We start from the raw sequence: 27,270 nt of genomic DNA, 5'->3' as shown, positions 1-27,270 counted from the left end.
TCACCTAATTTTTCTCTTTAAATGATACATTTTCTCAGTTTAAACATTTGATATGTCATCTATGTTCTATTCTGAATAAAATATGGAATTTTGAAACTTCAACATCATTGCATTCCATTTTTATTTACAATTTGTTCTTTGTCCCAACTTTTTTGGAATTGGGGTTGTAATTTAGTTCGTGTTTCTCGTATCAAAATCCGATTTGAAATCTGAAATGCAGCCTGTAATCCAATCAAATGAAAATCCTGTCGGCGTTGGTTTACCTGGCAACAATAATTGAACAATTAAGACAACTTGTAGTCTTATTTGATCATATATTAAATGACAGTAAGGCTCTGTGATGTGCGTAATACAGTGTGGAAATTTTTCACATTGTTAAGTTTAGTTGCCTGCAGTGTTGTACTGTAGTCGAGTCACTAAACCTCGAGTCCAAGTCCAGTCTCGAGTCCCCAGTGTTGAAGTCCAAGTCATTAAAAAAAATTTCACAAGGCTCCAACAGCACCATTTGACGGTCATTAACATTAGTTTGTTCCTGAACATGACAGATGAACAGGTGAATGTGCTTCTCTTTGTCAGGGAGTGTGAAGTATTCTGTCAGAGACGGTTGGGAGACGGATGTAAGTGCAGAGGGTGTGTTTATTAACACAAGTGAAGACAGATAAACAATTCAGAATGGCAGGCAAAATCGTAAAACAGTGAAACAGGCGATAGGTCAAGCGGGGCACAAACAGGCTATCGTAGACGAGGCAGAATCAAAGACGAGAAACAGGAAATCCGGACTCAGGAAAGCAAACAAGGAAATGAGGCTCGGTAATGTGTCAGGAACACCATTCAATACTTCGCAAAGTAAGTTTGTTTTCACAGTTTTTATACAGGTGTGCTGATTGCGTCTTAATCCTGTGTGGGTGCGAGTTGTTTCCGTTGCACGCGCCAAGCAGACTCTCACCAGACTCTGTCCAGAGCGCGCCCGAGAGTCTTTCCGATGCACGCACCAAGGCGCACAGGTGTGAAACTCTTGCACAAAATTAATACAAAAATTAATGTCGATATAAATATCTTATGCCAAATTATTATGGCGGCGGCACGGTGGTGTAGTGGTTAGCGCTGTCGCCTCACAGCAAGAAGGTCCTGGGTTCGAGCCCTGGGGCCGGCGAGGGCCTTTCTGTGTGGAGTTTGCATGTTCTCCCCGTGTCCGCGTGGGTTTCCTCCGGGTGCTCCGGTTTCCCCCACAGTCCAAAGACATGCAGGTTAGGTTAACTGGTGACTCTAAATTGACCGTAGGTGTGAATGTGAGTGTGAATGGTTGTCTGTGTCTATGTGTCAGCCCTGTGATGACCTGGCGACTTGTCCAGGGTGTACCCCGCCTTTCGCCCGTAGTCAGCTGGGATGGGCTCCAGCTTGCCTGCGACCCTGTAGAAGGATAAAGCGGCTTGAGATAATGAGATGAGAAATTATTATGGCATGTTACAAAAGATATTGAAAAAATTGAGTCCTCATTTCCAATTTACGAGTCCGAATGCAGTTAATGCACGAGTCTGAGTCCAAGTCCGAGTCATCGGTGCTCAAGTCCGAGTGAAGTCACGAGTCCTTAAAATCAGGGCACGAGTCATACTCGAGTACTACAAGCCTGGTTACCTGTTTGGACAGGCAATACGTCACATCAATGGAACCATAAAAGCAGACAAAATTAGCATAAGAATAACAAGTTTTATTCCGTATATAATAATAAATATCTACTTCTCTGGCAACATATTGAGCCTTCCCCAGGTTGAAGAAATTGACTGTCCAAAATGTACACTGCTCACTTGTTTTCTCCATGCATTAAATAAAACAATAAGACCCTGACTCAGATAAAGAAAAGATGAATCTAAGGTAAAATATAACAGTATAAGTCCAAGACTTTTCAGATAAAACCTATTTGAATGTTGTTTACACACTGAATAGAGAGGAATGTGTCAGTTTTCCAAAAGTCAGTGGATTGAATTTTTGACAAAAAACTTGCAACAGGAAATTAAATATTTTGAAAGTATTGAAACCAGTTGTAACATTCTGTCCATTTCTTTCAGGAAGAAAGCAGGAAGTGGGCAATTGCAGAAATGTGACTTACTTCCTCTTTTTATTTCAAGTGTATTATTTGTGATGTGAAATATGACTGGCAGTTTCACCCCATCTACATTGTTTCCAAGAGCTCACACTGTGTGCATGCATGTGTGTGTGGGTCTGAGTGTTAAGATCTCCAGCTAGTAAAAAGCTTCAGAGAAAACTGCACTGTGTTTATTTCCCTTCAGTTGGTTTGTGGGCTTCTGGATTTTTTTTTTTACCTCTTTTCTCTGGACTTACCAAGGAAAAAAATGCAGGACGTCTTTGGGATCCTGTTGATGTTCACAGGAGCTGCATCAGGTAGGTTTCCTCCAGAAGCATGACTTATTCATACTTAAGAAACTTTTTCTTTTCTTTTTTTAAATGAGGATTTGCCGTCCTGTTCTACAGTGTGTCATGTTTTACTCAGACACACTTTGGCCTGAAGAGTTTTCAGAACCTTCATTGTGGCTGTTCATAATTCTGGTTGAAAAACTGAAGTGCTGTCTGAACATTAAAAAAAAAAAACATTCTTAATATAACAGGAAATATCAAAACATAAAAGTTCTGGGATTCTATAGAATATAGTGTTCTCAAATAATGGTGGGAAATGGAATAGATGTCATGTTGGGAAAAATATCAAAAATAAAAACAAATATGTTGAGACAGAAATGTCAGAGAGCTAGAGAGAGAGAGAGAGAGAGAGAGAGAGATTTTGCTTGGATTTAATCTGTGAAGTAAAATTAAAATTTGACATTCATTATCAGTGAATAGAATCATTGACTAAACATCATTGTTATTACTTTGCTAATGAAGCTTTGCTTTTCCACTGAGGGTTCGTATAATTTAACAATAATTGTTGATGGAATCTTCGAACCACACCCCACATTTAATATTCAAAGGCCAATCCTAAAAATATACAAATTTTCAAACTGAGTAACAGGATGACATTAGACAGACAGTTCCTTTCCTACCATGCAGACACATGGCATTGATTCTCATCTCATTTCTCATTCTCATAATCTCTAGCCGCTTTATCCTTATACAGGGTCGCAGGCAAGCTGGAGCCTATCCCAGCTGACTACGGGCAAAAGGCGGGGTACACCCTGGACAAGTCGCCAGGTCATCACAGGGCTGACACATAGACACAGACAACCATTCACACTCACATTCACACCTACGGTCAATTTAGAGTCACCAGTTAACCTAACCTGCATGTCTTTGGACTGTGGGGGAAACCGGAGCACCCGGAGGAAACCCACGCGGACACGGGGAGAACATGCAAACTCCACACAGAAAGGCCCTCGCCGGCCACGGGGCTCGAACCCAGGACCTTCTTGCTGTGAGGCGACAGCGCTAACCACTACACCACCGTGCCGCCCTGGCATTGATTCATTTTTTTTAAATTAATTTTATATCAGTAACTTTCACATTTGGGTGAATTTGCACCCAGGTTTTCATTAAACTGTGACGGTCATTTAGTTTAGATCAAATTTGGTCTTTGTTCAAGCAGATTACTCATTATCAACACAACAGGACATATTATTTCTGTATTTAAGACTTGTAAAAAAAACAAAAACAGCCCTGCATTCTAGCTCTTTTGTAACACTGGAGTGAAGTTTACATCCATCAGAGGAGTGTAATAATAATTTCAGTGTGTCATAATATTAAAGGAATGTTGGTGGATTTTTTTTTTTCTCCTCTGCAGGTTTGCTGTTTCAGGATCCTGTTGTCTGTAGATTTACTGAGACTAAGCAGTGTTTTGTGGCTCTGGGACAACAACTGCACCTGAAAATGCCCCTGGAGGAAACGCTTCTTCTTGATCAGTTCATCAGTGAGACATCTGGTGCTCGTCGAATTTTAAGATATAGAAAAGCCGATAGTCTCCCACCAAAACCACTTCTCCCATGGCAGTTTGTTAATGATAATAAAACTCTGATCCTCAGCAGTGTAGAGAGGAGTGACTCTGGAAATTACACTTTAATCACCTTTGATGCAAACGGGAATACTAAAGGCGATTATAATCTCCAGGTGATCATTGAAGGTAGGACCTCACAACCTCGCATCACCTCACACAGCACACTCCAACATTTACAAGTTATTTGATAAAATATAGAAAATACAAATCATTCATTCTATAATCTGATCCCTTTTATAAGTTATCCTCGCCGAACAGAATGTTCATATCCCAGAGGGCCCCAAAGGAAAGGAGACAAGTTAATTCTTCTCAGCTGCCTGAGAGCTGCAATAAACAGCCACACACAGGCTTAGAACCAAGACTCCTTCCACAAATATGAAATAAATATATTCTCAAAAAAAAATCCCCAAACTTCACCACATTAATGGTTATCAGCATTACTTTATGAAGCGCATGTTTTAAAATCTTTTGATGATTAATCTTCGTTTGTTGGCCCTTTTCTATTGCATGGTACCGACTCGACTCACTTCACTTTTGGGATCAGCAGTTCGTTTTCCACTCCAGCTTGTCATAGCAACGCCGTATAAAATTGCAGTGACGTCATCTTGAACGCAACACAAACATCTTTATTACTTCTCACGTGCATGTTTTTGTGTGCGTGCACAAGAAATGGTGTTCTGTCAAGCTGAAGATGCAATAATTTGTCACATTTCGAATGCCCAAAAAAGCAAGAAAAAAAAAAAGTGTCAGAAAGCTGTATTTACCAAATACATCCCTGTGTGTGAGCTGTGACTATAGAAAATTTATTCAAATGATTGCATGAACATATGAAAATCATGCACACCTTCTTCTGACCAATCAGATTTCAGCATTCGATCTCACTGTGGTATCCCACTCTATCATTTAATATAGTCGAGGCACTAAGCCTGCAATCTGATCCACAGTATATCTGAAATTTAATATGCATTTCAGGATCATGTGTTTTATTTCAATTCAATTTTTAAAAGCACAGTTTATTCTATTCACGTCAAGAGAGATAGAAAATTAAGGCTTGTGAGGGAACATGAGTGTAGAATGCAAGTTATAACAGGAACCACATCTGCTCCTGTTTTGCAGATGTTGAAACCCAAAGTACTTTCTTTAAAATGACTTTTAAAGAAAAACAGTGGCAAGCATGTAATTGCCTCAAATTGCTGTAGAAAAAGAGGAATAAAACACTTCAGTGCACACTGTTCATGAACGTTTTCGAGGTTCTGTAACAGCAGGTCCTGAAGTCTTTTATTCCTGAAATGAATTAGCTCAGTAAATGAATCTATAAATTCATTCTATGTCCATGTTAAACATCAACAATCAAACAGACCAGTCAGAGAACCAATAGGAACAGGGGAACAGGGAACCCAGGGCTCTGACCTCCAATATTAATACATGCTTGATATCGTAAAGTACACAAGCTCACAAGATGAAATGAGATGAAGCTGTGGGTGCAATCAGTTAATTATTGATATTAAGTGATCACTCATTAAATCAGTCTCATTAAATTTTGAAGGTCAATAATTAAAATGAATCAATCCCATTGAATCGTTTAATTTGACTCGTTTGAATTGAATCATACCATAGAATCAATCTCATTTGAAGTGAATCGTTCAGTGAATCGTTCAATTAATCATTTAGTGAATCATACCATTAATCCTGGTGCTTAATAATAAATTACCAAACAGCTAAATGGTACATTTCCAAATTATTACAATCACTTACCACATTACATAACTTTTATATGCACCCTTTGAATTCTTTGAGAAGATTGGGGACTTCACATTGTTCACCAACAAGATGAATACACACAGCTTTGATAATAAATGGATTTATTATAACAGACAAAAATGGATAATCAATATATACAAATATGAGGTGTGTATACATGTGTGCGTTTATGTGTGGTGTGTGTATGGCCTAGCTTGTTGCTAGCTAAAACAGTGTGTGTGTGTGTGTGTGTGTAGGACTTGACCATGTGTTTAGCCTCGTGTAGCTAACTACACGTGGTGGAGGCCTAGATTAGCCTTGTGTTGCTAGTGTGTGTTTGCTAAAGGCCCTATGGCCTAGCTAAAGTGTGTTTTAGGCCTGGTGAGGCCTACTGAGCACGTGTTGCTAAAGACAAAGGGAAACTGTAGCTAACCCACTAGCTCATAACCATACTGAATCCACTGAAATCTTAATGAGATCAAGATGTATAATAAATTATAATGTTAGTAAGAATAAAAGAGAGAAGCATGCGCAGCCTATCTATTAAACAATTGAGAGAACAGAACCAAAATAAAACACGCTGTGTGTCTAACAGTGTAACAGATAAACCTGGGTTTAAATTCACACTATTTCAATAAAAGCAAATTCCTAAGACTTAATTATGCCCAAATGCCAAAATCTTACTTAATCCTGCCTTTAGCAAGATATGAAGAACTATTCGCTGGTGTAGTTTCGGGCCTCGCCGTGGGAGCACGTGAGCCGCTCGTGATGGAGGCGTAGAAAACTCTCGGGTCCAGCGGAGCACTTGGGTGGTTCCCGTGGAAAGCAGAGGATTCTTGGTCCGAACCTCAGCGTTCGTGAGGGAAAAAAGTCTCTGATCAGAATAAGATGCACAGCGCTTTTGAGTTAAAAAGGATTCAATCGCTTCTTAACTTTTAAAGGGATAGTTCGGGATTTTTGACATGAATCTATATGGTATCCCCGTCAGCAGTGTCGTGCATCCTCACTGACTTACCCCCGACAGTGTTCTGTGAGCCTAGATATTGTACAGTGTTGGTCAGTGCACAAGTAGTTCCGGCAGGTTTCCTGGGGTCTGCAAAGTAACACGTTTTTCTTCTCAAAACAGCTCGTGTTCGAATGAGTGATTTATTAGCATAACAAAACCCTTGTAGTCCAAAAAGTCACACCTTGTAATTGCTTGGGGCTACTTTCTCTCAATAGCGATCAGTGCGCGCTGTCACTGTTAACAGTTGTGTGCGAGCTAGCCAACAATTTTCATTAGTTGTTCGACAGTGTTTAGCAGCAGCAAATTGCTTTCCTCCTCAGTATACAAGTGCGCTTCCATGGCAGGGAAAAAGAAACTACCACTGCTGCCTATGTAGTGCCCTATTTATACAAATAGGAGTCATTCAGGATTCAGCCATGTTTTTGCCCCGTGTCATGGCTGAATCCTGAATGACTCCTATTTGTATAAATAGGGCACTACATAGGCAGCAGTGGTAGTTTCTTTTTCCCTGCCATGGAAGCGCACTTGTATACTGAGGAGGAAAGCAATTTGCTGCTGCTAAACACTGTCGAACAACTAATGAAAGTTGTTGGCTAGCTCGCACACAACTGTTAACAGTGACAGCGCGCACTGATCGCTATTGAGAGAAAGTAGCCCCAAGCAATTACAAGGTGTGACTTTTTGGACTACAAGGGTTTTGTTATGCTAATAAATCACTCATTCGAACACGAGCTGTTTTGAGAAGAAAAACGTGTTACTTTGCAGACCCCAGGAAACCTGCCGGAACTACTTGTGCACTGACCAACACTGTACAATATCTAGGCTCACAGAACACTGTCGGGGGTAAGTCAGTGTGGATGCACGACACTGCTGACGGGGATACCATATAGATTCATGTCAAAAATCCCGAACTATCCCTTTAACTGCCTGGGCTGCAGTCGTGACGTCACTTCTAATGCAAGTAAACCGGTTGTAACTCAGGTTGAGTTTAAAGATCGCGCGACTCTAGAGTTTACCTTTGCCAAGGGTAAGAAAGAAAAATCGCGCTGAGTGATGGATCTTGCAAGAAAGAAGCCGTCTTTTTGGGTGGAGAGCGCCTCTTTATATGTCCAGATTCATCAGAAGCCAGACGTGAGAGACAAAATGACGGAGCTTCCGCTTGGATTTATGCGTGCATGGCAGACTGACGTAGATGATCCCGCCCACGCGTGACGTAGGTCACACCGAAGTTGCCTGGGAATTGTAGTTCTGACACAAGATGGCGGCATGATACCTACAAAGCATCAAGATTTGTTGGAAGCAATGACTGGAAGGAAAGTAGGAATGAGGAAAAAAAGCAGAGCTCTTTCATGATATTCATTTTATTTCTGTAATCTGTATTCTGCAGCTAAAGTGTCTTCAGTAAAAGTGTCCTGCAGCTGCTTGGCAACTGAAGTCATGAAAGTGGATTGTTCTGCTGATGGAGACAACCTCCGCTTCACCTGGACTTCTGATTCAAACATAGTCGTTCTATTGGAGAACGGGAACAGGAGTTTCGAACTGGTTAAAGACGATCATCGAAGTGTCACCTGCCATGTAGAAAATCACGTCAGCTGTGAAACTGAGACCACTGAACTCTGCCCATGTCCTGGTGAGTCTGTCTTTTCTCAAGAATAATTTCAAGAGCAGTAACAACAGCGATGACGTAACTCTGTTCAGGGTCACGACTCATGCTTTCTGAGAGAAAAAAAAATTCCCTGATCATTTGCAGAGGAGATGATCTCAGCAAACCCTCCCTTAAAATCTTAATTGAACTCATCCACTTCACATCATAATGTATGTCTATGCATGCACATGTATGCACTTCATCCAAAAGGTAACGTCGAGCTGAGCAGTTTTAAAGGATTGAAGGCTTTGCTGATGGGACTGGGGGATTTAGCAGACTGAAGTCTTATATATAGATATGAGTAATTCCATGAAATTGAGTCATACATGAGCTGATAGCTGACGAGGAGCATAGCACCAACTTGGCTATAAGCCATGTACTTTGAGATTGAGTGGAATAACTGTTTTATTCTTTCCACATTCCCTGGATTTTGAGAAACAGAACATTTTTACTTTTTGCAAATTCGATAAATAAAACTTCATCTAAAACATCCAACAAAATTTCCACTAAGTATGTAAACAAACTGGCGAAATGACAGGAGCAATTTGTGAAAAATGTGATAATAATAACTCTTGAAAAATAAAAAAAGATGCATTCTTACCATCAAACACATTTGTTCCCTATTTTGTTGCTTTTTGGTATTTTTGGGGGTTTGCGAGTAGAGTTTTTATTTTGTCCTCGGTTGGTTCAACAACAGGCTCCACCATTTTGTTTTCCTCTCTCCTCATGGTATATGAGGTGATATCCTCGTCATGGAGTAGCCAATCAGAGTACATGATTGCTCATATCCAATGAATGTGGATAGAATAAATGTGTGTGTGTGTATATATATATATATATATATATATATATATATATATATATATATATATATATATACACAGGTCCTTCTCAAAAAATTTGCATATTGTGATAAAGTTCATTATTTTCCATAATGTAATGATAAAAATTAAACTTTCATATATTTTAGATTCATTGCACACCAACTGAAATATTTCATGTCTTTTATTGTTTTAATACTGATTATTTTGGCATACAGCTCATGAAAACCCAAAATTCCTATCTCAAAAAATTAGCATATCATGAAAAGGTACTCTAAACGAGCTATTAACCTAATCATCTGCATCAACGACTTAACTCTAAACACCTGCAAAAGATTCCTGAGGCTTTTAAAAACTCCCAGTCTGGTTCATTACTCAAAACCGCAATCATGGGTAAGACTGCCGACCTGACTGCTGTCCAGAAGGTCATCATTGATACCCTCAAGCAAGAGGGTAAGACACAAAGAAATCTCTGAGCGAATAGGCTGTTCCCAGAGTGCTGTATCAAGGCACCTCAGTGGGACGTCTGTGGGAAGGAAAAAGTGTGGCAGAAAACGCTGCACAACCAGAAGAGGTGACCGGACCCTGAGGAAGATTGTGGAGAATGGCCGATTCCAGACCTTGGGGGACCTGTGGAAGCAGTGGACTGAGTCTGGAGTAGAAACATCCAGAGCCACCGTGCACAGGCGTGTGCAGGAAATGGGCTACAGAGAAGCAGCACTGGACTGTTGCTCAGTGGTCCAAAGTACTTTTTTCGGATGAAAGCAAATTTTGCATGTCATTCGGAAATCAAGGTGCCAGAGTCTGGAGGAAGACTGGGGAGAAGGAAATGCCAAAATGCCTGAAGTCCAATGTCAAGTACCCACAGTCAGTGATGGTCTGGGGTGCCATGTCAGCTGCTGGTGTTGGTCCACTGTGTTTTATCAAAGGCAGGGTCAATGCAGCTAGCTATCAGGAGATTTTGGAGCACTTCATGCTTCCATCTGCTGAAAAGCTTTATGGAGATGAAGATTTCATTTTTCAGCATGACCTGGCACCTGCTCACAGTGCCAAAACCACTGGTAAATGGTTTACTGACCATGGTATTACTGTGCTCAATTGGCCTGCCAACTCTCCTGACCTCAACCCCATAGAGAATCTGTGGGGTATTGTGAAGAGGAAGTTGAGAGACACCAGACCCAACACCGTGGATGAGCTTAAGGCCACTATCGAAGCATCCTGGGCCTCCATAACACCTCAGCAGTGCCACAGGCTGATCGCCTCCATGCCACGTCGCATTGAAGCAGTCATTTCTGCCAAAGGATTCCCGACCAAGTATTGAGTGCATAACTGAACATAATTATTTGAAGGTTGACTTTTTTTGTATTAAAAACACTTTTTTTATTGGTCAGATGAAATATGCTAATTTTTTGAGATAGGAATTTTTGGTTTTCCTTTACTTTTTTGCCAAAATCATCAATATTAAAACAATAAAAGGCTTGAACTACTTCAGTTGTGTGTAATGAATCTAAAATATATTAAAGTCTAATGTTTATGAGTACATTACAGAAAATAATGAACTTTATCACAATATGCTAATTTTTTGAGAAGGACCTGTGTATGTGTATATATATATATATATATATATATATATACACACACTCTCTCACCGACCACTTTACTACCGGCCACACCTGCTCAATCATGCAGTTATCTAACCAGACAATCATGAAATGTAGCAGAAGCACAATTGATAAAATCATACAAATACAGGTCAAGAGCTTCAGGTCATGGAAAAATAACAGGTTTTGGTGAACTGTGTCCATGACAGCCTTAGAGTCTTGGCTGACATGAGTAGAAACCCCATGTGGTTTTATGCTGTTGGAGCTCCACCTCATGGTTTGATGTTGTGTGCATGCTGAGATACTTTTCTGCTCACCACGGTTGTAAAGAGTGTTTACATGAGTTACTATATCCTTCCTCGAAGCTTGAACCAATCTCTGTAGAACTGCTGTGTGTGAAAATCCCAGGAGGTCAGCAGTTTCTGAAATACTCAAACCAGCCCATAGAGAGCCAACAACCCTGCCACGGTTAAATGGTACAACCCTGCCATTGTGCTTCTGCCTCATGATTGGCTGATTAGATTAATGCAGAATGTACAGGTGTACTTAATAAAGTAGCCAGTGAGTGTGTATATAAGTTCTGAGATCTGTTTTGTATTGGACCGCAACATAACACTGCAGATTTTTTTATTTTCCAAAAACAGCATGGGTTCTGAATGATTAATTCCTTATGTCACACACTGGATGCATTTTATATGTCTCTTGCAAATCTGGGAGAGTCTGAGAGACTGATGAGAGGGTTCCTGGACAATATAGTCAGGGAACAAGGCCTGGTTAAATTGATTGATTGATTGATTGATTGATTGATTTATTCCGAACAGTAAAGAAAATAAATAAATAAATCAATAAATAAATGCAATAATCAAAACATAGTCATGAACAAATGGGATAGCATAGCCACAAGGCAATAACATAATAATGTTCGGAAAGGATTAGGAAGAAGTAAATAACTTATCAAATCCTAACCCTCTGTCCTACCGCAAATCAAACATCACTTCGCCATAATAAATATATATATAAAAGAAAACAAAAGCAATGAACAAAAAAGAAAACCTACCAACATACCAAGACATACCAACTTGGTATAATATAGACCAAATCAATCATATATACAGATACTTATTATGTTGTACATATACACACATACAATACATATATCCAGTACATACATACGTATACACATATCCAGTACATACACAAACATATAACTATACACATATCCATATGTACACAGACACCCATAATATCATATAATTACCGTAAAATACCAAATAATAGCCCGGGCGATTATTTGTCTCAATCACGTAAGAGACCCGGCGCGTATTAGAGACTAGGCGGCTATTTGGAACAGGCGATTAATTCCTTCTTCACAAATACCTTCCCCAAAATCTACCTCAAAACGGGGAAAAAATCATTCTCAGATAGGCCTACTTTTAACCAGTATAACTTAGTTTGTTTAGAGTTAGATTACAGATAGCACGGTGCCGACTTCGGGGAATTTTGAAGACGCAGAATGCATCTTCGCATGGCACAGTCGGGGTGGATAAAGGATAAATCACACACCTTTTCCTGTTAATGACTAGTTAAGCGCATGCTTTACAAAATAATCAAGAAACCACACCATTGTCTGTGCGCAGCACTGTGATTTAATTACTCTGCAAAGTTATGGTCACTTGCTATCACCCTCACCCATGCAGCCTCCACCCTTTGCGCTTCGCGATGTCTGTCAATCTGAAATTGCATGGAGGGCGCGACGTTGAAGCAACATAATTAGGGTGCGAAGTGTCAAACCAAAGGGTTTTTTCTTATGCTGAAAAATAAGTGACCTGCAGTGTCATCTTGCATCACGTTTCTCTCCAAGACGTCTCCCTATTTGGCCGATATGAGCCTATTCCCCGAGTGAGTTGGTACGGTGGCTCGACCCCGTAGAAAACTTAAAGTTCGGATGAAAGTTAGTTGAATAGGTTACTGACTTGTAGGCCTACATGTTGCCTGCCTGACGCGTGCTTCTGCCCAACTTGCACGACAGATTACTTGTTGAAAAGGCCCCTTGGATTAGATTGGCCGCGAGCAGACTGAAATGCATGTTAGAACGCTCTCACCTTTTTTGTAAAGCGTCTTCCAGATCCGAATGGGTAAGGGCAAGTGAAATGGTATAAGGTCTTTAATAAAACTCAGTGTGTGCTTTGACGCATGCATTCGGCAATTTAGGTCGTTTAACAGAAGCAGCAGTCCAACCTTGGAAACCCGCAGTCCTCAATGTCACCACACACGCTGGCTTTCGTTGGGTATACCCAAAGGGGTGGCTAAGACATCTGTCAAAAGTTACGGAGTTGCATTCCTCAAGAAATATTACGGTAGACCAAGATTATAACATTGAAATGGCATGTTTATTATCACGTAACAAAATGTTGTAAACAGTATTATAGAAATAATTTCATTCATTCATTCATTCATTCATTCATTCATTCATTCATTCATATTGTTTCGGTAGAAAACTATGCAATGCAAAATCGTTTAAACACCAGAAAACCAGAAAAGTGCTGGGCCTCAAGATTCTAGATAGAACGTTCGGACGCTTTTTTTTTTTTTTTAGATCCCGGCGAGTATTCGGAACCGGCCTTTATTTGTCACAACACACGCGTACACCCGGCCGTTAAAGGGAACTCGGCGGTTAATTGGAACTCGGCTATTATTTGGTATTTTACGTATGCGCGCACACACACACACACACACACACACACACACACACACACACACACACACACACACACACACACACACATATATCATATAGATATATAATGAGTGTGTGTGTGTGTATATATAATATATTCATTATGATATAAATATATATCCGTACATACCCAAACACACACACACACACACACACACACACACACATATATATATATATATATACACTTATATCAATAGCATGTTATTGTAATTCCTCCCCCCTATACCTCATAAAGATCTGTTCCTTATACCTTTTTTTTTAACTGGTTTATAGTTGTACATTTCATGAGCTCTACATTCAAACTGTTCCATAGCTTTACTCCACAAATAGAAATACTGAACATTTTTAACATTGTCCTTGCACTGCGAATTTTAAATTTCAATTTCCCCCTAAAATTATAGCCCCCCTCTCTATCCAAGAACATTGTTGGGATATTCCTTGGTACTTTATAATTCCTTACTTTGTACATTATTAAGGCAGTTTTATATTCTATAATATCCCTGAATTTTAAACATTTTGAATTTAAGAATAGTGAATTAGTATGATCTCGGTAACCAGCACTATGAATTATTCTTATAGCTCTTTTTTGAAGTATAATTATTGCATGAAGTGAACATTTATATGTATTTCCCCACACCACTGAGCAGTAATTTAAGTACGGTAAAACCAGGGAACAGTAAAGAATGCGGAGTGATTTATAGTCCAGGACTTGCTTAGCTTTACTCAAAACAGAATACATACTAATTAAACAATGTATTTCCAAGTAATTCTATCATCTATTATTACCCCAAGAAATGTATTATTAGAAACTCTTTCAATGTCAACACCATCTACCTGTACATTTATTGCCTTATTTATTTTATAATTATTAAATAACATGATTTTTGTTTTAGACAGATTTAATGATAATTTATTTCGATCAAACCAACTTTATAACCTGCACAGTTCTGAAGAGATTATGTTTTCTAACTCATGTAAATTTGTTCCAGAACAGAACATATTCATGCCATCTGCAAATAATACCATCTTAAATTTCTTAGACACATTGCACATATCATTTATATAAAGAATGAACAGTTTAGGACCCAATACTGACCCCTGGGGGACACCACAAGCAATGTTCAAACGAGATGACAGAATCACCCAACTTCACAAATTGTGTCCTGGTGCTCACATAACTCCTGACCCAATTTAATACAACTCCCCTGATCCCATATTGTTCCATCTTATTAATTAATATATCATGATTCATAGTATCAAAAGCTTTTTGGAGATCAATAAATATCCCAGCGACATATTTATCATCATCTATAGAGTTACTGATTTCTTCAATTGATTCCATTCGTGCCAGCTCTATTGATCTATTTGCTCTAAATCCATATTGACTATCACTGAGTAGTTTGTATTTTTCAATGAATTTATCTAATCTGTTATTGAATAGTTTTTCAAGAATTTTGAAGAATTGAGGAAGTAAAGAAACAGGTCTGTAATTTGTGAAGTTGTGTTTGTCCCCAGATTTATACAATGGAATTACTTTTGCTATGTTCATATTGCTTGGAAATGTACCGGTTTGAAATGACAAGTTACAGATGCATGTTAATGGCTTAGAAATCCCCCCATTCACAGTTTTCACTAGTTTCATTTTGATATCATTACAATCTGTGGATATTTTATTACTACATTTATTAACTATATATCAATAATTTCCCTCTCATCTACTGGTGTAAGAAACATAGAACAAGAATTCCTCTTTACAATATTATCAATACAATCATGATTTGTTACCGGATCAGACATATTTTGAGCTAAGCTTGGTCCAACATTTACAAAAAAATTATTAAAACTATTAGCAACTACATCCATGTTATAATTTTTGATATCTTTGTCATTAAAGTATTTAGGGTAATGTATTTGTCCAGAGCCATTTTTAATAATACTATTTAATATATTCCTTGAATATTATTTTTGCTATTATCTATTAATTTGCCATAATAATCCTTCCTACATCTCCTTATGATACTCGTTAACTTGTTTTTATATTTTTTATATTTATTTTCTGCCTCTTTGGTTCTTAATTTAATAAATTCTCTATGTAGAGTATTTTTCTTCTGACAGGCATTTTGTAATCCCTTAGTTAACCAAGGTTGGTCATTATAGTTTGGTTTTGTACTATATTGCTTCAGTGGGCAATTCTTATCATACAATAATTTGAATATACTTAAGTTATCATATGCTCCATCAATGCTATTCTCTGTATAAACTGATTCCCAGTCTTGCAGGAACAAATCATTATTTAATGCAAACATGGTTTCCTCTGTCCTAACTCTTCTGTACTTAAGTTTAAGGTCTGTCACATTTCTCTTGCAATTACAGTCAAAAATTGTAAAAACTGGTTGATGATCACCAATATCATTGATTAATATTCCACTTATAATGTTATTATCTATGTCATTGGTAAATATATTATCTATTAAAGTAGCACTATGGTCAGTAATTCTGGTGGGTCTGGTAATTTTTGGGTGGAGACTCATACTGTACATGGTACTAATAAATTCCTCAGTCATACTGTGCTTATTAGGGTTCAACAGATCAATATGTGTATTCCCACAAATGAAGATAACTTTTTTATTATCTACTGTAAATGTCTTTTCTCCCCAGTCCTTAAATGCCTCTATGCTAGTTTCTGGCACTCTATATATACAGTGGTGCTTGAAAGTTTCTGAACCCTTTAGAATATTCTATATTTCTACATGAATATGACCTAAAACATTTTCAGATTTTCACACAAGTCCTAAAAGTAGATAAAAAGAACCCAGTTAAATAAATGAGACAAAAATATTATACTTGGTCATTTATTTATTGAGGAAAATGATCCAATATTACATATCTGTGAGTGGAAAAAGTATGTGAACCTTTGCTTTCAGTACCTGGTGTGACCCCCTTGTACAGCCATAACTGCAACTAAATGTTTGTGGTAACTATTGATCAGTCCTGCACACTGGCGTGGAGGAATTTTAACCCATTCCTCCGTAAAGAACAACTTCAACTCTGGGATGTTGGTGGGTTTCCTCACATGAACTGCTCGCTTCAGGTCCTTCCACAACATTTCGACTGGATTAAGGTCAAGACTTTGACTTGGCCATTCCAAAACATTAACTTGATTCTTCTTTAACCATTCTTTGGTAGAACGACTTGTGTGCTTAGGGTCATTGTCTTGCTGCATGACCCACCTTCTCTTGAGATTCAGTTCATGGACAGATGTCCTGACATTTTCCTTTAGAATTCGCTGGTATCATTCAGAATTCATTGTTCCATCAATGGTGGCAAGCCGTCCTAGCCCGGATGCAGCAAACCAGGCCCAAACCGTGATACTACCACCACCATGTTTCACAGATGGGATAAGGTTCTTATGCTGGAATGTGGTGTTTTCCTTTCTCCAAACATGACACTTCTTATTTAAACCAAAAAGTTCTATTTTGGTCTCATCTGTCCACAAAACATTTTTCCAATAGCCTTCTGGCTTGTCCATGTGATCTTTAGCAAACTGCAGATGAGCAGCAATGTTCTTTTGGAGAGCAGTGGCTTTCTCCTTGCAGTCCTGCCATACACACCATTGTTGTTCAGTGTTCTCCTGATGGTGGACTCATGAACATTAACATTAGCCAATGTGAGAGAGGCCTTCAGTTGCTTAGAAGTTAACCTGGGGTCCTTTGTGACCTCGCTGACTATTACACACCTTGCTCTTGGAGTGATCTTTGTTGGTCGACCACTCCTGGGGAGGGTAACAATGTTCTTGAATTTCCTCCATTTGTACACAATCTGTCTGACTGTGGATTGGTGGAGTCCAAACTCTTTAGAGATGGTTTTGTAACCTTTTCCAGCCTGATGAGCATCAACAACACTTTTTCTGAGGTCCTCAGAAATCTCCTTTGTTCGTGCCATGATACACTTCCACAAACATGTGTCATGAAGATCAGACTTTGATAGATCCCTGTTCTTTCAATAAAACAGGGTGCCCACTCACACCTGATTGTCATCCCATTGATTGAAAACACCTGACTCTAATTTCACTTTCAAATGAACTGCTAATCCTAGGGGTTCACATACTTTTGCCACTCATAGATATGTCATATTGGATCATTTTCCTCAATAAATAAATGACCAAGTATAATATTTTTGTTTCATTTATTTAACTGGGTTCTCTTTATCTATGTTTAGGACTTGTGTGAAAATCTGATGATGTTTTAGGTCATATTTATGCAGAAATATAGAAAATTCTAAAGGGTTCACAAACTTTCAAGCACCACTGTACAGCTAATTAATACATTTCTACTTTTTTCAATATTAATTTCAATTGTTAAACATTCTAATAAATTATCAATCACCATTGTCATGCCAACTATTAACTTATAATTCAAATGACATTCTACATACACCGCCACTCCTCCTCCACCTTTATTTTTCCTGTTTATATAATTAAATTCATATCTAGCCAGTTCTAAATCCACTCCTTTCTCCAGGTCAATCCAGGTCTCCGATATGGCAATTATGTTGAATGGACGAGTAAACTGACTTAAGTATTTCTTGACGTAGTTGAAGTCAGCCTACATGCTTCTGCTGTTGAAGTGTATTATCGATAATTTTCTCACAGCCTTAGTGGACTGATTGTACTGTTCCTCTGTGTAATAGTGGCAATTGCCATAAATGGTTGAGAAAAAATTATTGTCCAGGTCTATGTCATTTTCTATATCCAATAGTTTATGGTCAGTGAATTCATGTGGTTTCAGTTCCAGGTTTTCATAATCAACAAGCATTTGCGTGAGCCGAGTAGTGTTCCGAGTAATGGATGAAAAAGTTATTTCAGTGTGTGTCATGGTTGAGTTTGGTGGAGTGTCACATCGGTATTGATTAACATACAGTCCCAATAGCCATCACTGGTATTTGTCCAAGTCCTTGATGTTTCGTATGACCAGAAGTCGAACCTCCTCTGGTGTACCGTTCAGCTTAATGAATACTTTGCAGTTGGTGATCCATGTCGATTGAATTTTATTTTCTTTCTTCAGATGACGTGTTTTTCTGGCAATGTCAGCATTGCATTTTGGCAGGTGCTCGTTGATGTAGACGTTTGTACCTTTCAGTTTCCTTCCTTGTTTCAGCAATGCAGCTTTATGTTTTCGATTGATGAATCTCATGATGATGGCAGTCTTTTCCTTGTCTCTCCTGGGTAGAATATGGCAGGCCTCGACGTTGCTGCAATCAATATTGATTCCCTTTGAATGTATGAATGCTGAGACTTCTTGCTCCCCTGAGTTGCTGCCCAGTTCATCAGATTCTCCCTCCCTTGTCACCACTTTCGCATATGACCTGGGTTTAATCTGAATCCCAGTGACGATGACGTTGTTCATCCTGGTGTACTGTTCCGGTTCAGCAACTCTGCTTTCCAGGTGGGCGAGATGCCGCCGGTCCTTCTCGGCATTCTGCAGCCTGAGCGACTTCACTTCCATCACCAGGTCCATGATGGTTTTCTGTTGTTGTTTAACAATGGAAACTTCCTCTGCCAGAAAGTCGAGTGACTTTTTAATGTCCTCGCCTTCCTCGGCTGTAAAGTTCTTTTTTTGGAGGCCTAATTCACCAATAAAGCCATCCAATTAGTTGAAATGTTTGGAGAGTCGTTTCCTCACCTCACTGCCTTTCTGAAGTTTCCCGCCAGAGGAAGTGACATTGCATTTAAAGAGTTAACATACTTAAAAAATAACCACAAATAATGATGGGATGGTATACTGGTCTGATGACACGCCCTAACAAGGAGTTTCTATATATTGCAGATAATAAAAGCCTCACCATATCTCATGCACAAATAATGTTTGAGTGGCTTCCAAAACCATACAATGTAATTGCAGAGCAAATAGATGTCATGTCGAGGCTTCACTCTTCCCCATCCTCAACTTTCGGTTTTTTTTCTGACATCTCTAATACCTACAAATTGACCAACTCCCATGTGTTACACCCTGTAGCCCATTTGTTTCAAGACACAATTTTTGAGATGTAATTTGGAACTTTATCAGTCCAGCAGTTCCACTGATATATGTGGTGTGTGGTGCTGGTACAAGTGTATAACATCCTGCAGTGTAAATGGGATACTTTCTGATCACTTTATTGGACATATCTATCGTGCTCATAGCTATTGGCTGGATATTTCGTAATCCAGCACTGACGTTGTGGTGTCTGAAACCTCCAGCAGCACTGCTGCGCATGATACACTCCTACCAGCACCACAGACATACACCGTCATGAAAAAAAAAAACCGAAAGTTGAGGATGGGGAAGAGTGAAGCCTCGACATGACATCTATTTGCTCTGCAATTACATTGTATGGTTTTGGAAGCCACTCAAACATTATTTGTGCATGAGATATGATGAGGCTTTTATTATCTGCAATATATAGAAACTCCTTGTTAGGGCGTGTCATCAGACAGTATTTATGCTCTGCTGAGAACAATCCATCACCCAAATAATATCTGGTCAGTTGTGTGTTGGAATACAGAAGGGCTGAGAGACCAAGTGTTCTGGGTGGCACGGTGACCTGATAAAACAGATAATGCATGTAGATACAATAAAGAGTGGGGTCCAAAGGTCTGAGCCAAAATTGAAGAAAAAAAAAGTTTTTGAATTGTGAAATATTTCAAACAAAGAAAGCAAATGTTTGAGATCTTGAATATTCAAGATATTCGACAATTTCTACATCCGTATTTAAATGTAAGGCAATTACTAAAAAACTCTGAAATTCATCTAAATGTTTCAAAGATTCTCTTTCCCACTCGAAGTTATTGTCAGGAATATAATTTGCAATGAAAAATCTCGAGTTAAATTCAAAAAGAGGCGGCACGGTAGTGTAGTGGTTAGCGCTGTCGCCTCACAGCAAGAAGGTCCGGGTTCGAGCCCCATGGCTGGTGAGGGCCTTTCTGTGTGGAGTTTGCATGTTTTCCCCGTGTCCGCGTGGGTTTCCTCCGGGTGCTCCAGTTTCCCCCACAGTCCAAAGACATGCAGGTTAGGTTAACTGGCGACTCTAAATTGACCGTAGGTGTGAATGGTTGTCTGTGTCTATGTGTTGACCCTGTGATGAATGTTACACTCCGACCAGCACCACATACATACACAGGTATCAAATTGTACACTGTGCAGGCTTTTCTTTTCCATCATCAGTGTTCACATGGAGCTTTAAAGGAGTCAAAAGCAAGTGCAGTTTTCACAGTGCAATTTAAGGAGGAGTGAGCTGACAAAAATATCATCTCACAAGCTACTGAAAGACAATACGATTCTGCAATATGCATTTTTATGTGTGTTAATACATTTTCTCTTTGAGAAAGAAACTTCTCCCTCACTGCCCGAAGCACTGAGCTCTTAGCATAAACTGAAACACTGCCGGACCCAGAGGCAGAAGGAATCAGAATTTCCATTTCATTTTGCAGATCCACATTTCCAAAAAGTAAAAGCTGTGAAGTTGTTCAGCAGTGCAGATAAATTAGTGAATTTGTTGCAAGATTTGATGCCCTTTTCACCGAGTTCGTCAATGATGTTGGAATTAAAACTTTTATTCATTGTTTAACCATAAAATCACCTGTACTGTATTGGCGACAACAGATTCCCTCCTCTCGTCTCAACCACATGCTTTGTGAAACTTTCTGCAAAGAATCCTCAAAATAAACTGAATAAAAGGAAAAGCCTGAGAAATATCTGTATTGGTATTTGTATCTGTATAGAACATGGTGATTCTGTTCACTCAGAATAATAGATTTGTATTTAGTCATTTCCCTCGTGGATGTGTTTGAAGAAGGGAGAGAGAGACAGAATTAAATGAAATAAAATAAAGACAGCAAAATTCAAGAGTGAGGAAACACCAACTTATAAAAGAATTCAATATCACCAGTTTCTTGTGCTGCTTTTCATGAGATACTCTGCTGACCATGATGATCTTTTTTTCTTTCTGCAGTCATCAGTTCCACACAGTGTAATAATGGTGAGTCTGTCAGTTCCTCTATTTTTTGGACGTTCTTATTTCCTGGATGTGGTAATTCCCTCCCTGAGACGAACGATTACTTACTTTTTACATACTTGGAATTACTTACCTCTCTCTCTCTCTCTCTCTCTCTCTCTCTCTCTCAGGTTTCATGGTGTTTGTGTCTGTGTGGCTCTTTGAAGTCATCATCCTGCTGTCGCTGTTAGTGGGAGCGTTTTATATTTACACCAGAATCTACAGGAAGCAGAGAATAACTGAGAGTAAGACCATCATGTTTACTCGCTTGGAAAATTCACATGTTACACGAGTCCACATTTAAGTACAGAGTATCTGCTCAAATGTAAAGACAGAAAATGTCATGTCTGAAGCTTCCATGCTGATGTCAGTGCGCTGATCACATGAGTGACATTTCCTTCCACAGATCAGGATCAGGAAGCTCTGTAAACCTGGATCAGGAACAGAAGAATCAGTCCATGGTTGCTCTCCTCCATCCAGCAACTCATCCACACTGAACCTCCAGAAAAAGATAACCATCAGTAACAGATGGGTAACAGAGAAACAAATTTAATTCGACTTTTCAAAAACTAAACCAGCCTCATGATTCCTGCAGATTTCTTGATGAACCAAGTGTTAATTTTTCGAGGTGTTTCTCTTCAGCATTTTGTTATTTTTATTTCATATCTATTGATTTGTTGCAAGATCATTCCGTTAGACGAAGTAACTGTGACTGATATTCCACCCAAACTCGCTCATCTCTGACCCAAAACAAAACTTCACTGACTGTGAAACAAATCTTTTCTTAGCTTATATATGTATAAGCTAAGCAAATATATATATATATATATATATATATATATATATATATATATATATATATATATATATATATATATATATATAATTTCAAATAATCAGAACTATCGAGCAATAGTACACCACATCATGTAATTGCACTGAATATGGATAGATTTCTTTCAAAGTTTTGTTTTTGTCTTATTTTCTGAACCTTTGTGCCATCCAGGGCTTTATATTAACTTTTTTGCTCACCGGCCACTGTGGCTAGTGGTTTTCCCGAGTCACTAGCCATTCAGCCTTTTCACTAGCCACAATTTTGTTGCCAGGAAATCACAGTTTTTTCTTCACCATGATACGTTAAAGTTTGGAAGATCTAGATTTAATTATGAATGGCAGTGTATAATGTATCTCTACAGTAGCACTCAAGTATTCAGTGCTGTTAAGGTAGCTCCCGATATGAAAACATGCAACCAATTCAGACAAAAATATAAACAGAGTATTCTGTTTATTGAACTCAAATTCAAGCCCCTTACAATATGAAATATCGTATACTATGAAAAATAACATTCAGTACAACTGAACTGATTCTAATATTAAAAGTCCAATTCAAAGCATTTATCATTGAAAAAGATTTGATGTTTTGATATGCAAGTATTATGTGTATTATCAAGTATTATTATGTATATTATGTATTATCTATTAATAGTGTGTGTGTGTGTGTGTGTGTGTGTGTGTGAGAGAGAACATGTGTAGAGAGAGACATTAAATGTCCTTATTACATTCATCATCAGATGAGTCTGAATGATCCATGAAAAATGGTCTTCATGACCTGAGGCTTCCAGCAAGCCATAAGTTGATAGCTGGGGTGGGATTAACTTCTTTCCAATCGCGTGAACGTTTCTAAACAGCAGTTCCATCCTCTCCAGCTCAGCCGACTTCATGACAGCCAGGGACTTGAAAGCAATGCTGTCCTGTAGTGAACCAGCCGTCTTCGCCAGTTTTGATGTGATAGTACCGATGTGTGCATTTGACTTTTTGTGGTCCTTTCTAGTTTCGAGTTTAAAATTACTGGTGCCTGTCTTTGCCATACTTTCTACAGTCTTTGCAGTACAGGGTATTTTCAGTTTTGCTATGAACGAGCCGATCTCGCCTGAACCTCCATTTGTCATTGAACTGTCTTATCTTCCTATTCGCGTCTTTTTCATCTCCATGGCCGCAGCCAGCTCTGAGGCCCCCGCGGTCCAGATCTCAGTCATTTTTAAGAGCTGAAAATACATTTGTACGCTAAATATTCAACTGGATAAAAAAAATAAAGAACATTAAAATGTCTCCGTAAAAAGTGCATTGTTAATTATGTTAAACGTTGATTCTGTCTTCTGTGTGTGTTTGGTGCGCACAGCTCTGAGACCAAGAATACAAAAGCGAATGAGCACGCGACTCAGCAGAGGAACACAGTGCAGTAGACACGTTTTTTTCATGGTCACCATCAGCGCACTTTCATCAAGCTGTTCAATTTACATTTTTGAAGCAGCGCAGTTGTAGCCTGCCTTGTTTGTGATTTTAAAAATAAATCATTCAATAAGCCAAAGCAATAGAGTGGAAAGTTTCAACTTATGCTTGCCTTGGATAACTTTGCCTACAACATGGTGGTGTATACTGATTTTTTTTTCCCAGAATTTTTTTTTTGTGTGTGTAGGTGTAACAGATGCCAGATTGTTAATGTATCTTAGTTCCATAGGCTACATGGTTAGGGTATCTTTTGTCCTCATTGCTTGGGCCAGATCAAACCATTAAACAAGCTTAAATTATTCTTACTCTTGCCACATACATGATTTTTTTCAAAACTGATGATATTCAGTTCAAACACCATTAAAAGTAATTTCAGGAATAGATCTCTTGTGTGGCGTGTAATTCACCCCTCTCATTTAAGTATGTCAAACATTTTTCAGCACGCGCTTTGGGCATCACGGACCTCTGTGATTTTCAAATGCTACTGCAGCCCTGCTCATCTCTGCCCCTTTTTTCTTGAGCAGCAGGGTTTGAAACTCCAGCTACAGTATATGCCGCCACATAGTGCGCTTGTCAGTCGTCAGCAACTTTGTTGCTTCGTTCATTAACTGCAGGTTACCGTATCATTGATTTTATCTGAGACGTTAATGAACATTCTAAACAATTCTAACATGTTGTGTCAGAATGTTTATGCAGGTCCTCATGGGAGTTGTAGGCACGTAATATTACATTGCAATGCATTTATTATATCAGATGCCTTCAGAGAAAACTACAATTAAAATATATTGTCATACCACAGAATAAACCACCCGCCAAAGTGGCTAGTGGGACTAAAGTTATTACCCGCCAAAGCTGAATTTTACCCGCATTTGGCGGGTGGGCGGGTGCTAATGTAAAGGTGCCATCAGCATGATCATTCAAAATTAATGAGGCTTTTGAAACGCATTTCTTTCTTTCTTTCTTTCTTTCTTTCTTTTTTTGGTCAGTACTGTTTACCTGATGAAGAGGAAGTTTCTTTTTCCAATTTTCAGTGTTGAACTTGAGACAGTTGTGGTTTTCTTGGCAGCTCCCACACTCAGCAGTTCACACACTTTTAGTTTGTGAAACTGCCTGAAGAATTGATGCCTGAGCAAAAACTTTTCTTTTCTGCTGTTAAAATCAGAGTCAGCCAAGTCAAAGTTTTTGATTTTTTAAGCTATAAATACTGTATGTGGTTGTATGATATTTCACATGGCCTTGGTTGTATTGCCGATTTCAATCTTGTAGTTTTGTGTAATATTATAATAATTAATGGAAAATATATTTCTGTCCGCCTGCAGAGCCTCTGTTATTATATTTGCTTTTGAATAAAGTGTTGTTGTTTTTCAATCTTGTGGTACAGTGGACGAGTTAGTGGTGATTTACATGCTCTGGAAAAGGAGAAGAGGAGAAAGACAATCACCCTCATAGTAACTTTACGCATCTTTCCTGTGAGTTTTATTGGAGCTACTGAATAATTCATAGCAGTTTCTGAATAATATGCTGTGTTGTGTCGCCCATTAGTGAACACGTATGACGTGTTCACCACATCCTCACTCTGTCTCTTTCTTTCTTAGGAGTTTGAATTTGTATCAAACCATATGAAGGTGAACTCTTGAGCTGAAATTAAATTTGTAACTGAATTTCACAATTAAAGGAGAGTGTACAATGTACAATTATCTATCTATCTATCTATCTATCTATCTATCTATCTATCTATCTATCTATCTATCTATCTATCTATCTATCTATCTATCTACAGCAGTAATACTGGGTGTTTCAAAAAATTCGAGATTACTTGAGATGCAAATATCCCAGAAATTACATAATTGAGGCAAATGAAACTGAACAGGCTGAATGTTGAGCAATAAAAGATTTATCCCTCAAAATCTGAATGAGAAATTCAAAAGGTATGTGGATTCCACGAACGATTTCACAAATTTTCAATATGCACGCCGCCTGAGACACAGACACAGAGATAGCCTTCCTCCAGCCTTTGAACTTTGTGTGCCGTGTCCAAATCTGCATTGCAGTTGGAACATTTTTTAGAGAATTCTCTCATAAATGCATGCTGAACAGTCTTGTTCAACTGTGTTCGAGCGTACTCTAACATACAAAACGCCTTTTCTTTTCCAGTGAATGGCATTTCTTTACCTAAAAAGATAAAAACAAAAAACATTGAACGTAAATTTTGACCTGTTTCCACACATGATGTTAAAATTTGAGGTCCATTGAATGAGAATTGGCAAAGTTATTAGATTCTGAAATGATCGCAAATGTTTTGATACACCCTGCATCATAGCAGACGCTCAGTCCGTCCATCTGATTGTGTTTTACTCAAGAATGCAACTTGAACAAAGGTAACAAAACACAAAAAGGGATCTGTAACAGCTGAGAAATGCTGTGAGAACACAAACAAGCTCATTTCAAGCTCAATTTCTTCAAGAAAGAAAGAAAGAAAGCTCTACCCAACTGCATATGAATAGAATTAAAAGCATGCCTCATCTTTGTCTTGGGATTTGGATTTGTTTGGAACTTGTTCATTCTGTTCACTCAGAATAATATATTTGTATTTGGTCATTTCCCTCGTGTACATCTATGTTCATCCTTCATGTCTGAAGAAGACCACTGAACAGCTGTGGTTATTATCTGTGTGTTTTTAGATGGCTAATGAATCCTATTTGCCATGAAAGGCACAGTTACAGTCAGGGCATGTGATGTTGCAGTCTGGGACTGGAGGGACTCGTGTTTTCCGGGCTGCCCTTTTCTCCTCAGGTACACGTGCGAGTTCCTTTTCTAAGAATACACTGTCATGGAAGAGTACATTCAAGAGGTGCTGCAATCAGGCTATATCCATCTGTCCATGTGTCCAACATCTGCAGACTTCTTCTTCGTTGAGAAGAAACGGGGGGGGGGTCTCCAACCATGCATCGATTGCACTGGTCAACAATTTTTCAAAAGTTGTCTGCTTCAGAGATGAAATTGGCTGTTTGTTTTGAAATTTGATGTGTTGAATTCAAATATGACAATTAAAATAGCTGACTGGCTACGACTTCCAAAATATTTAAGATTTTACATTTTATACTTCTGTACATTGTGCAGATAGTAATGTTTTAAGTATAAATTGTAAACCTAGGTCTCTTCATGCGTTTATGGTTGATTTACATGATATTTCATGTGTTCTCTTTATGTAACTCTAGAAAATCAGCAAAAAGCTTACATAAATAAAATCTACAGTTGTGGTTAGAAGTTTACATTCAGTGACGTGAATGTCATGGCAATATATGGGCTTTCAGTAATTTCTTTGAACTGTTCTTTTTCTGTGGCAGAATGATTGGACAGCATACATATTTAATTAAAAAAAACACTCGAATTTGGTGCA

At 38.6% G+C, this 27,270-nt stretch overlaps 1 protein-coding gene across 3 annotated transcripts; it reads left to right on the top strand.

Moving 5' to 3' along the window:
- The first annotated feature begins 2,146 nt into the window (after nt 1-2,146).
- LOC132869167 (uncharacterized) lies at nt 2,147-26,757 on the top strand. 3 transcript variants are annotated; one of them, XR_009650910.1, is made up of 8 exons: nt 2,147-2,400; nt 3,788-4,123; nt 8,131-8,373; nt 21,540-21,566; nt 21,713-21,826; nt 21,988-22,113; nt 25,252-25,339; nt 26,552-26,757. XR_009650910.1 is itself a non-coding variant. In XM_060902497.1 (6 exons), exons 1-6 carry the CDS (start codon nt 2,352-2,354, stop codon nt 22,008-22,010), a joined length of 792 nt encoding a protein of 263 aa, XP_060758480.1. In that variant the 5' UTR covers nt 2,147-2,351; the 3' UTR covers nt 22,011-22,359. The 3 variants fall into 3 exon arrangements, 1 of the variants encoding a protein (XP_060758480.1); XR_009650909.1 differs by lacking the exon at nt 26,552-26,757 and having other exon boundaries at nt 25,252-25,544; XM_060902497.1 differs by lacking the exons at nt 25,252-25,339; nt 26,552-26,757 and having other exon boundaries at nt 21,988-22,359.
- Nucleotides 26,758-27,270: the final 513 nt, after the last annotated feature.

This window comes from Neoarius graeffei, chromosome 20 (assembly GCF_027579695.1).
Source record: "Neoarius graeffei isolate fNeoGra1 chromosome 20, fNeoGra1.pri, whole genome shotgun sequence".
Lineage (NCBI taxonomy): Eukaryota > Metazoa > Chordata > Actinopteri > Siluriformes > Ariidae > Neoarius > Neoarius graeffei.
The sequence above is the reverse complement of the archived record's forward strand: the minus strand, read 5'-3'. Positions and strand labels throughout refer to the sequence as shown.